This window comes from Heloderma suspectum, chromosome 4 (genome assembly GCF_057233095.1).
Source record: "Heloderma suspectum isolate Gila_16-S chromosome 4, 16-S_ref, whole genome shotgun sequence".
NCBI lineage: Eukaryota > Metazoa > Chordata > Lepidosauria > Squamata > Helodermatidae > Heloderma > Heloderma suspectum.
Genome location: NC_139461.1, coordinates 137403886 through 137416969, shown reverse-complemented (window position 1 = coordinate 137416969; position 13084 = coordinate 137403886). Strand labels below are relative to the sequence as shown.

The 13084-nt window shown below is 44.6% G+C and overlaps 1 protein-coding gene across 1 annotated transcript in view; it reads right to left on the bottom strand.

The window, feature by feature from the left end:
* LOC146347437 (sodium-dependent neutral amino acid transporter B(0)AT1-like) overlaps nucleotides 1–13084 on the bottom strand; it is a 30042-nt gene that overhangs the window by 11261 nt on the left and 5697 nt on the right. Inside the window, exons 3-5 of the mRNA XM_084850657.1 lie at nucleotides 6099–6236; nucleotides 3443–3624; nucleotides 2097–2207 (exon numbers count right to left, since the gene is read on the bottom strand). Of these exons, the coding sequence (XP_084706783.1) occupies nucleotides 2097–2207; nucleotides 3443–3624; nucleotides 6099–6236 (431 nt within the window). The remainder of the gene's footprint in view (nucleotides 1–2096; nucleotides 2208–3442; nucleotides 3625–6098; nucleotides 6237–13084) is intronic.

Genomic DNA, 13084 nt, shown 5'->3' with positions numbered 1-13084 from the left:
AGCAAGAGGCAGGCAAGCGAGCAGGCTGCAGTGGTGAGGAGGAGGAGCCGCTCTCGGGGCCTGCTGTTAGTGAGCCCCTGCTGGGCTGTGCGCTCTCGACAAGCAGCCCGCCACGTCCACCAGCCCCGATTTGCGTGCCACTCCGATTCATACACCAAGCCACGTGTACGGTGGAGTGGAAGGGCAGGGGGTACCACTCTTCCACCATGCAAAGACCTCAGTAATGAACCAGGGCACATTGCCCACATAATTGCCCACATTGCCGCTTTAAAAGAGGCAGTAATTAGACCACTCCTGAAAAAGCCTAACCTGGACCCAGAGGATGTTAACAATTATAGGCCAGTGGCCAACATCCCCTTCCTCGGCAAGGTGCTTGAGCGGGTGGTTGTAGGACAGCTCCAGGCACTCTTGAATGAAACGGATTATCTAGATCCATTTCAGTCGGGCTTCAGGCCTGGTTTTGGAACGGAAACTGCCTTGGTCGCCCTGTGGGATGACCTCTGCCGGGAGAGGGACAGGGGGAGTGCGACCCTGTTGATTCTCCTAGACCTCTCAGCGGCTTTTGATACCATCGACCATGGTATCCTTCTGGATAGGTTGTCTGGGTTGGGAGTTGGAGGCACTGCACTACAGTGGTTCCGCTCCTACTTGGATGGCCGATTCCAGAAGGTGGTGCTGGGGGATTATTGCTCTGTGCCATGGCAATTGTGCCATGGGGTTCCACAGGGCTCTGTTTTATCCCCCATGCTGTTTAACATCTACATGAAACCGCTGGGGGAGGTTATCCGGAGGTGTGGGCTGAGGTGCCATCAATATGCATATGACACCCAGCTCTACCTCTCTTTCTCATCAAAACCAGGTGAGGCAGTGGCTGTTCTGAATCAGGGCCTGGGAACGGTAATGGACTGGATGAGGGCCAATAAACTGAAACTCAATCCAGACAAGACGGAGGTACTGTTAGTGGGTGGTTCATCTGCCCGGCTAGGTGATATTCAACCTGTTCTGGAGGGGGTTGCACTCCCCCTAAAGGATCAGGTTCGTAGTTTGGGGGTGCTCTTGGATCCAGAACTGTCACTTGAGGCACAGGTGAACTCAGTGGCACGGAGCACTTTTTATCAGCTTAGGCTGGTATACCAACTATGCCCTTATCTGGACAGAGATAGCCTAGCTACAGTTATCCATGCTCTGATAACTTCTCGTCTGGATTACTGCAATGCGTTATACGTGGGGCTGCCTTTGAAAACGGTCCGGAAACTTCAGCTGGTCCAAAATAGGGCAGCAAGATTGTTAACAGGGTCTGGCCTGCGAGCTCATATTACGCCAGTACTTTTCCAGCTGCACTGGCTGCCAGTCCATTTCCGGGCCCGATTCAAAGTGCTGGTGTTAACATTCAAAGCCCTTAACGGCTTGGGGCCAGGTTACCTGAAGGATCGCCTCCTCCCATATGTGCCTGCCCGGACCTTAAGATCATAATCAGCGGCCCTTCTCCATGAGCCCCTGCCAAAGGAAGTGAGGCGGGTGGCTACTAGGAGGAGGGCTTTTTCTGTTGTGGCACCCCGGCTCTGGAATGAGCTCCCTAGTGAGGTTCGCTTGGCGCCTACATTGTACTCCTTTCAGCGCCAGGTGAAGACCTTTTTGTTTTCCCAGGCATTTTAGCATTTTAGCTTTCTAAATTTTTATCTTTGCTGTTTTAAATCTGTATTTTAAACTCCTGTACTGCTGCTAGGTTTTATTGTGGTTGTATTGTTATATTGTGGTTTTAATGTTCTATATATTTTAAATTGTTTTATTGTGTGTTGTTTGGTTTTAATTTTTGTGAACCGCCCAGAGAGCTTCGGCTATTGGGCGGTATAGAAATGAAATAAATAAATAAATAAATAAATAAATATCTTCAAATCAAGAGACCTCCAGAAGATAGCGCATTTATTCATTATTCGATTTGTACGCATTTCTACCAAGAAAATGGCGCTCAGGACAGCTGGGCATATTGCTACGAACAGTTTATATTGCTCTTATTTATCAACATGGGCAAATCTGGATGCAACGAGAATAGAATTATGCTGTTTCTTAAAAGATAATATCCAATACATCCTTACATTAGGAGTGAAGAGATATACAATTCCACTGACAGATCCTTTCAGAGTCAAGCCACGAATCAGGAAAATGGTAAGCACAACATAAGGAAGTGTTGATGTTACGTACACCGCCTGGAGAAAGAATGTATACAATTGAATATGTAAAATGTGTATATTCTTATTTTGTTACCTTATTCCTCTCTTCCCTCCCTCTCTCTATGAGCCTGCCTGCCTAGGCATTAAGGTCAACCGCAGGGGTCCTCCTCGCAGCATCAGGGTTAATCAGATTTGTGGGCACAAAGACAGGACCTTTTTGGTGGTGGCCCTATATCTGTGTAACTTCACAAGAGAGATATGATTGGATCCCTCCCTGTTTGCTGTTAGGCAAGCTTTCAAGACCTTTTCATATCAATCTGTCTCTGGTTAAAGATGGCGAGATGGTTCTGAAGTGTTTTTATGATGCTCTTCTAGTTTTAACATTTTAGATATTGGTTTTGTTTTAAAATGTTTTTATGATATGCAAGCTGCCTTGGGAGAACTTGTTTTGAAAGGTGGCATTGAAGTCCTTAAATAAATAAAATATTATCCCCCTCCATTGACATTTAGATTGATAGCTTCTTAGAGCAGGGAACAGTCTTGTTTGTTTGTTTATATTACTCTGTGAAGTGCCATGTACAATGGTGGCACTAGAAACCAACACAGTAATTTAAAGCATCAGGTAAATTAATCAGAAATGAAAAACTGCAAGGAAAGGAGGACACTGGGAGAAATAGTATAAACAGCAAGCCTTAGCATTCATATAGAATGAGCTCTCCACATATTATCTATCCCTTTCTTACAAATCTAGACATTTTAATTGTGGCCTGGGAACTACTTCTACCTGGTCTGATCACACATTGCATAGGTACCTTCTGGAAAAAAAAATTTCATTAACTTTTCCTATGACTGCACATTGACACCGCCAGGTCTATTCTTACCAAGGCAACAACTAGATATTTTGCGGTAACCATGGGATTCTCATCCCTGTGTTTGCTGCCTAGGGTGAATGCTCTGCTGGGGTGCAGAGAGGGGGAATTTTCATCAGAGAAGTAGCAATCAGTAAGGAGAATGTGTCACTCTTCCCCTCAAGCCATTGATTTCCTCCCATAATCCCTCTCTCCCCACCAGGTCATGAACCCCACTCAAAACAGCCTTTTTTCCGGTCTCTGAAACTGAGCCCAGATTGGGGGATGTGGCTAGAGTGACCACTGAAATGTAACATTTCCAAGCATATGGACACACTGGAGTACCTTGCAGGGGCCATTCCATGGGTGGAAAGTATAACACAAGAAGCAGCTCTTTTTCTCATGCACACAAGACAGAAGTACCTTTCCCGTTGTTTCAATGCCTCTGATTGTGCACACGTACAGCACTCCCCAAGCACAAGTTAAGCACAACAGAAGCCACCACTGCACAGCTCCAGAATCATTGATAGAGGTGGAGATATTTAATGTCTTCCTGTACCAAAAGTAATCAACAGCAGAGCTCTCTGCACATTCTGCTAAGAAACCTGAAACCAAAGAAACAGTCCTAGTAGGTGATGGCGCAATCCAGTGTGGGGAGTTCTTCCATGCAAGACCATTAAAGTGAAAATGGCAGTGCTCTCGCACATCTACCATACATTCCAGCAGGGCTTGCATGGGAGGAAGTCCAGTGGCCTGTGCCCCAAATCTTCTCTAAAAAGAAATAAACCAGAAAGCATGTGAGGTGGGCAAGGAAGGGCTCTCACCTATTCAAATAAATCTTAGTTGAACAATCAAAGTTAGTTTTAATAGATGCATCAGAATAAATCTGCATATGGCCGGAGAAAAAACATATTTCTTTGTTTTTAGATGGGTCATGTATAGGTATTCCCTCCTGCTGAGAATGAAGGAGGAATGCCTCTCTTAAGATGGTGCCAGCCACTTGCAGTTTTTATAAATGTGTGTGTGTATGTGTGTGTGTGTGTGTGTGTGTGTGATGCCCAATTAACTGGGAATGTGGCTTTAGTCAGTTAAAAGTTGTTAATCAATCAATCTAACCAATTAATTGATTAAAGGTGCAATCCTATGCATGTTTAGACAGAAAAAATTCCTACAATTCACAGCATGCCCCAGCGAGCCATACTGGGAGATGTAGGACTTTTTTCTGTCTTGACATGCAGAAGATTGTGCCCTAAAGGCTGCAGCCCTCTTTAATTCATTTCTGTCTTGCCTTTTGATCTGTATACCAGGCCTACAGGGCACTTCACACAATAAACAATAATTAAAAGGCCATACCATTTCCAAGTGGTATTTTAAAAAAGAACAGCACTTTGAAAACAGTGTTTGAGTCTGTTCTCATTGTGGTTTTAGGTCAACCATCATTTTTAAGAAGCACCATTGAGCCTAAGATGCTGAAGCCACAGTTCACCCAGAGGCCTTCCAAAACACAAAAAGGCTTAACCAAATGTAGAAATGCCGGCGGCAAGCCAATCTGGTAAGCCTCCTCTGGAAGAGAATTCCAGATGACGGGCACCATTACTGAGAAAGGCCCGTTCCTCTCTTTGCTTTTTTGGATGATGCCTGCGTGTATCATAGGCAGCAGGCACTATCCCAGAACAGGCATTTCCCCTCCTCTCTGACTCAGGAAGTAATGACGCTTCTGAGCTGGCACCCCCTCATCACCCCTATGGTTCTTCTAGATCAGCCTTCTCCAACCCAGGGCCTTGCAGATGTGTTAGACTACAACTCCCATCATTCACAGCCAGCATGGCCAATGGTTGTGCAGGGAATGAAGGGAGGGCACCAGATTGGGGAAGGCTGTTGTCACTATTTCTATTTTATTTTTTTAAAATAGTTTGTTGCCCATTTAATCAGAGACACCTTTTAATTTATTAACTTATTAATCCCTACTCACTTCCACTTTAAGGAAGTCAAAATTGTCATGCACTAAACTATGCATTTTGACTCGTTCGGGATGTTGTGGGAATTTTACAAGGATGTATGCAAAATTTATCTGGGAAATCCTCTGACTCCTGCAAGAAAAACCTTGACAAAGAAACATGAATGGCTACAAAATGCATTAAATTACATATATGGCTGTGTTCAAGTGGGCTTATCCACTTGAATGGAGGGAATATCAAAAAGAAATGAGGAAGGGAGGCAGGCAGGCAAAGACACCATCACGTGCCTGCTCATTTTATGAATGTTGTAAGCAGCTCCGGGGACTCCAGTTAAAAAGCGGGTACAAATGTAATAAATAATAATGATCAAAAAGCATTTGAAGAAACCTGGAACCCCATTTTTCATATTTTTGGAATGCATTTCAGAAAGCTTGTACCCAGTAGGATCATGTGTTTCCAATTATATAGCATCAATACTTTAAAAAATATCATTCTCTGAGCTTATTCAGACAGTTGCATTTGTAAACCAACCTTGCTGTTTATATACCTGAGAAAGCATATAAAGAGAAAGTTTTATCAACACAGGTTCATTAGCTACTAACATCCCCCCGGCTTTTTTTTCCACCAAAGCATGAGTTACTCCCTGTGGGGTATTTGTGAGTTAGCCAGAAATATAGATCCACCCAAACACCAAACTCTGTTTGAATTGTCAGCATGAGGCAGATTCCGGGCATAGATATTTTTATATAAATAGCTATGCATAGCAGTGCTGTATATAGCTAAACACAGATTCAGTTAGTCACACTTGAAATCAGTGAGTCTTACGTTACTAAGGACAACTAACTTAGTCTGGATCCATTATGGGCCAGTGCCAAAATAAAAGAACTAGATTCTGTACAAAAGGTGAAAGACAACAATGGTCCTGCCCCCAGGCTTACAATAGAAAATTATCTTAAGAAACTTTACTAAGGGTGTTGTCACCAGTTCAGCAGATTCAGAAAAGGCGTTCCAAATTTTCTCTGGTGAGAATTGATATTATATTTTTATTATGATCTTTAAAAGAGAAGCCTCCTCAAAATGAACCGCCAACTGATTTAAACATTCCATGCCATCGTCTGTACCTGTTTTGTTCTTATCAAGTGGACATTCACTCCAGGGCAGCGGGTCTTGGAAAGAGTTGAAGAAATACCACATCACCCAGGCAATAATCGTATTATAGTATAAACCCACAAGGAAGGAGACAAACATTGCTGCTATACCTATAGGAACAGAGGGAAAGATTTTAAATAGATCTTCTTTGTTGTAATTAAACCAAAACCCCAATAATTATGAGAAACTTGTAGAAATTAAATCAACAGTGGGGAAAACCTTAGCAACCACAACAAATTCTGAAGATGCACCCTGTCCCACTCCCACCCAAATTATCAAGGAGTTTTCTAAAACTTGATCCAGAGAAAGAAGCAGAGTCAAAGGTATTCATCAATTTTTAAAAATTGCTGTATTTGAGCCCACAAATCGGCCCTTCATTAATGTGTATTAAATGTTCAATCTCAAACCAGGAGGAGAGCGTCTAAATTATTTTTTACCAATCTTTACTATTACACAATATACGAATATATGACAAAGGGCAACCTGTTGGCTTTTGTTTATTGATACATTTGACTTTTCTCCCTTCAATGGACCATTCTCATCTTGTGCTCATTTTAGAAGCATCTATCATGCTGGACTATTAATAACTAATTTTCTAAATAAGAAATAATAGCATTTCTTGTAATATGGTAGAATTTTATTTTTGGAACCATTGAGAAATTAAAATAGATGAATTAGAAGGTTTAAAATTTGCTTAGCAATTTATGTATGACATTATTCTGTTGCGAGGTCCCCTTTGGCACACACCATGGCCCTAGTTCAGATATAGCTGTGGGCAACAATGCACATGCTGCCCAACACAAAGAGCATTTCTACACCAAGCTAAAATCCCTCCACTTTACTGGGCCTTTCTGCTTCCATTTTAAATGCAGGATCACGATGGGCTCCCTTTACACGCACTTCCCTCCCCCCCCCTTTCCCTCTTATCTGTGTTGTTCTATATGTTTCATTATACAGCCACTAGATGGCGTTATGGTCTAGTTCCTCTTATTGTGCATCTTCCTCTTTTCATGAGGAAACGCAACACGCTGTAATTTGATAGCTCATTATCTCCAATCTTTTAAAAAATGGGATAAAGTTCATTTAGTGCAGGAAATGCCCTGGAGGTTGACAATGTCATGTAAAGGACCCGCAAACTTCCATGAGTAACTAATCCCAATAGCAGGATAAAAGCCCCATGTGGAGAAGCCCACTGCGGTTGGAGATCCATGTTCTATCCCGTCAAAATGCAGATGGAAATACACACCCCATTCCATACCATACATACATTACAAATAAGTAGCCATGTCAAAGGTTTCACTTCCAAAAGTACACATCACAATTCGGAAGCACATTAATGTCCAGGATGCTTCCAGATGGAGGGTTCCTAATGCTAACAATCAAAAGGCAATGTGCAGCTATTCTGTCTTTTCTTTCTTAACAGATTTTTTTTCTGGTGGAAAGATGGAAGAAGCAGTGGGAAAGGACTGGAGTGCTAAAGATGTAAGAGATTGACCCAGTTCGCACGATCAAAACAAGCTTAAATCAGCAGCGTGTGCCAGCGTGTGCCAGTCACTGTTACCCTAATTACCCGCCTAGGCACGGCTTGTTGTGTTGTGTTAACCCAGGCAGCATGGCTTGTTTGAGGGGGAAAACAACCCTCCAATAACCTGTGGCCTGTTGTTGGATTATCTGAGGATTGTTTCTCCTTCAGACAAGCCATGCTGCCCAGGTTTTAACAACACAACAAGCTGTGCCCACGGAGTTAATTAATATAATGGCACCCTGAATGTGGCACTGATTTAAACAAGGCACCATGACTCATTTAAGCCACAGTAGTTGGTTTGATCATGCGAACAGGCCCAGTGTGTCTGGATCCCCTGTAAAATTATGTGAATGAGGCAGGGCAATTGCACACACACAAAAAGCCTTGCCTGGAAGCACCCTCAGGCTGCATGTGTAGTTCCCAATCCAGCATGGAAATCCACACAGAATCAACTTCCATGCAAGAATCTCCCTTCATGGATCAGGACACAAGCTTTTACTGATAAATTACTGATGTACTTGAAGGTGCATCGTAGGCAGAAAGAGTGTGGTGTCATACCAGGCTTTGTGCAAAGAGATGAGGCACGCTGACTGCTACCCAGGCCAGAAATACTGTAATACTGATCGCTTATTCTGCCTAGCTGGCAAAGCAAAGCAAAAAACAAAACAAAACTGTGTGTGGATGCGTCATGCTAATGTGTTCTTAGGGGGTGAGACTCCTAGGATTTCTCAGAAGTGATGCTAAAGTAGTGGAGTGGGCAACTACAGGCCTGGGAGTCAAGTCTTCCATGTACAAGCCAACAGAAAGGGATACAGCAGGGAGGAGCTGATGCTCCTCAAGCTTCTGTTGATGTCTACATTGGGGGAGAGTAAGTTAGAAAGCCCTTTGCCTGTGTGCTTCAAGCATGGAAGTCAGTGGGGTCAACCCTGCTGAACTGGTTTATACAATCAGCAGGATGAAGTGGTCATGCTTTTCCTGGAATATACCTCTTCAGGCTGCAGCTGGTGGGTGTGGTGATGGGGGGGGGGGGCGCATGAGTGGCAAATTTGACAGCTTTCCCACAAAAAGATTGCTTTAGATCTCAGGGAGAAAAGTGCCGCTAAGCTTTCTTCCTAATAGGATTTTTCCCCATGTGCAAGGTGGTTTTTGTTTAGGGTGTTTGTTTTTAACACAAGGGAGCACTATATCTCTCCATCCGATATTTTGGGTGCTTCCAGAGAAGGCTTCTATAGTGCCATCACCCTGCAGTCTTCTCCTTGTGACTCGCCCATGTTTTCCTACCACTTCTTCTGTCTTTTTCCTTAACTCAGAAAATCCATTAAGTAGAAAAAGACAGAACAGCTGCACAGCTCTCCTATGGTTAGAGCTCAGAGCACCCCTGTAACCTGAAGTGGTAGAATCCAGGAAAAGCTTTACCATGTAGTTCTGCTGATTGCATAAAGTGGCCTGAAGCAGACAGATTTTAATGCTGCTTCCAGACAGGTGGCTCCAAGTACAAATAAATCATTGCTTTTCTACTGTAGAAGTAGAACTGATTTTCCACACTATTGGGGATAGTGCACTTTTTCTATATTTTCCTCTCTCTATCTTCCATGCACATCAGAGGGTATGACTTAGCTGCTCTGAGTTGGGAAAGTCCAGTTCACCTGAGTGGACCTTTGGGAAACGAATGTTTTAGTAATCCTCTAAAAAATGTCAATTATTTATTGGCACTAAGCGGGGGGGTTTTAAGCGTGATTGTCCATTACTGCCTATGAAATGTCCCCCCAAACTGTGCTTAATGTTCGTTTTGGCAGAAGCAAACTAACAACACCAACAACAGGACCACAAACAGGAAAAAAGGAGGCAGAAAACTTCAGACGTTGAAAAATTTTTTTGTGTGGGGCTGAAGTATTTTGGAAAACCTTCCTGAGGAGCACATTTTCAGCAATGATTCACCAATGCTAGGGACACTTCAGCGACTCCTGCAAATTATTTGTAGGCGTTGGACCTGAAAATAAATATTTTTTCAGCATCTGGAGTTTTGTGCCTCCTTTGTTTCTAATGTTTCTTTTGGCTCAGAAGTATAGATTGGAAGTATTCAGTTATGGGGAAAACCCTCATTACTGCTAAAATGGCAATACCTGGAAAGGTTCCTCTTCTTTTTAAAATCACTGTTATAACTTTATAGCACTATAAGTATTTCGATTATTACTATCCTTTCGTTATATTAATATTTTATTAATATATATTAGGGAGCAATCCTGTGGCCATCTTCGGCCAGAGGATATTTCAGATTCCCCAGCCCGAGGTCACTGGCAGCACTCCAGCGCAAAAAGGTGGAATCGGAGCTCCCACCTCCTCTCCCTCACAGCCGTCAAAGAAGGCCGGCTGCTCTCCAAGGTTGGGAACTTGACCTTGGGGAAGGGGCGCTCTGATGGACGGGGAGCAGAGAAGACCAGAGAGGCCAGGATGGGAGTTATCTTCACTCCCCCTCCAACACATCCCAGTTAGACAGGCAAAGACGCCTGTCTAGCAGAAAATGCAGGCGAAGATCACCTCCGCTGCTCCTCCCGCTGTGCACTAGATGATCATAAGCCTCTGCCTTTGGGGGCTTACAATCATCGTGAGTGATTCACTTACAATCATTAGCAAGCAGGAGGCGGCCTGTGGCACACCGGTTTCGTGGGATCAGTTCCAGCGTCTTCCTTCTGAGGAAGTGGACAAGGCGCTTTCATCTGTAAGGCTGACCACTTGCTTACTTGATCCTTGCCCATCTTGGCTCATTATGAGCTGCAGAGAGAGGCTGGGTGAGGGGATCAGGGCGGTGGTGAACGCCCCCCTTGAGGAGGGAGTGATTCCATCAGCTCTCAAGGAGGCAGTGATAAGACCACTTTTAAAGAAGCCCTCCTTGGATCCCCAAGTTCTGAACAAATTTCGCCAAGTCTCGAATCTGCCTTTTTTGGGCAAAGTGATTGAGCGGGTGGGGGCGATGCAGTTGAAGGCACACTTGGAAGAAACCGATTATCTAGACCCATTTCAGACGGGCTTCAGGCTTGGGCATGGGACAGAAACGGCCTTGGTCGCCTTGGTGGATAATATGAGGAGGGCTCTGGATAGGGGCGAATGCTCCTTCCCTGTTCTCCTCGACCTCTCAGCAGCTTTTGATACCGTTGACTATGGTATCCTTCTGGATCACCTGGAGGGATTGGGCATTGGAGACACCGTATTGCAACAGTTCCGGTCCTTCCTCTCCGGCAGGTACCAGAGGGTAGCACTGGGAGAGGAGGTTTCAGACCCGTGGCCACTCAATTGTGGGGTGCCACAGGGATCCATCCTCTCCCCGATGCTATTTAATATCTATGTGAAGCCGCTGGGGGCTATCATCAGGAGGTTTGGGGTGCGGTGTCATCAATATGCGGATGACACGCAGCTCTACCTCTCATTCAAATCTTCACCAAGGTTGGCCGTAGAATCCCTGTCCAAATGTCTGGAGACGGTGAGTGGCTGGATGGGAAGGAATAAGCTGAAGCTGAACCCTGACAAGACCGGGGTACTTTTGGTGGGAGACAAGAGGAGACTGGGGGATGTTGACCTGGTGTTGAATGGAGTACGGCTACCCTTGAAAGACCAGGTCTGCAGCCTGGGGGTCATTTTGGACTCCCAGCTGTCCATGGAGGCTCAGGTATCAGCTGTGAGCCAGACAGCACTGTATCAACTCCATCTGATACAGCGGCTGTGCCCCTTCCTTCCCGACCATCTGCTCCCATCGGTAGTACATGCCCTGGTCTCCTCTCGTTTAGACTACTGTAATGCGCTCTACGTGGGGTTACCCTTGAAGACGGTTCGGAAGCTGCAGCTGGTACAGAACGCGGCGGCTTGCCTGATTAAAGGCAGCCGCCGGCGAGATCACATCACTCCAGTGCTGAAGGAGTTGCACTGGTTACCAGCTGTTTTCTGGGCCAAATTCAAGGTGTTGGTTTTGACCTTTAAAACCCTATATGGTTCTGGCCCAGCCTATCTTAAGGAGCGACTCCAGCAGTACCAGACAGGCCGCTTAACAAGATCAGCCTCGGATGGCCTTCTCTCTGTCCCATCAGCCAGGACAGCTAGACTGGTGGGGACGAGGGAGAGGGCCTTTTCTGTGGTGGTCCCCACTCTGTAGAACTTCCTCCCTAGGGAACTCCGCCATGCCCCCTCTTTAATGAGCTTCCGTCGTGCATTAAAAATGTGGTTGTTCAGGCAGGCATTTGGGGTGGGTTAGGGTATTTTAGAAAACGTTTTTATTGTAGATTTTACTGTTTTAAACTGTTTTATTATATGCTTGTACATCGCCCACAATGGCTGGGTGACCAGCCAGATGGGCGATTAGTAAATTTAATAAATAAATAAATAAATAAATAAATAAATTGAGGTGCAACCCATAGGATTGCACCCTAATATTATTATTATATTTTGTTTAAGCAGTATTTTGCTAATATTTTAATAATTTTTAAAAATATAGCCAGAAAAGCGCTACTTAAGAGATCCGTGTTTTTTTTAAAAAACTGGGCTTATAAATTGTGTCCACTGCAAAAGTTATAGTGAATGTGTGCTGAGCTGTGAGAGGTTCATCCACCTGATACATCACTGCCCAGATCAAAAACACACCTCCTAAAAAAGACAGAAGAATAGTGCTAAGGACATCTGCACTTGTGGAGATTGTGCTATTCTTTTATCCTTCTCAAAAGAGTTGGACTTCCTACAAAAGAAAAATAATGGAAGTAGCACTGGGAAGACATAGAAAGGTTATGGACCGATGATGATGATGTTGTGTGGACTCCCTGTAAGATGTGAGCAAATGATGCATCGTCATTCCTTACTAAACACCTAGTGTGGAAGCAGTTGAAGGGAGCAATCCTATGGCCACTAGACACTATCTAGACGGCCAAAGGATTGTTGAGTTCCCAGAAACCACGCTCCCCTCCCCTGCCCCTTCGTAGCCAGCACAGTTCTCTCCATTTTGGCTACATCTCCGCATTCAGAAATGGAGCACCAAGACAGGGAAAAAGGGGTGGTCCGAGGGACAGGGAGGGGAGGAGACTACGGAAGCTGCTTTACGCAGCTTCCTATCAGGTCTCCAGGCCCCTTGCCTCCCCCTCCCCAAAGCCGCGCCTAGAAAGTTGAACTTGCATGTCTAGGCAATAACACAGGGTGGCTGGGACACGTAGGGCAGGATACCCTCCGTGCTCCAGCCACCCTGCATAGGACAGTCGGCAGCCTCTGACTATCCTTTTGGAGGCTGGCAACTATCCAGGTAGGATTGTTCCCTAAGAGAACTTCAAATGTAAAACAGGCAAGGCCTAATTCATTTCATTTTAATTTTCCCTTAAATATTCAAGAATCAAATATTGATGAGATGCACCTTATGGTATTTATTTCATTGCCACTTGCATCATTTGGGAATTTGAGGTT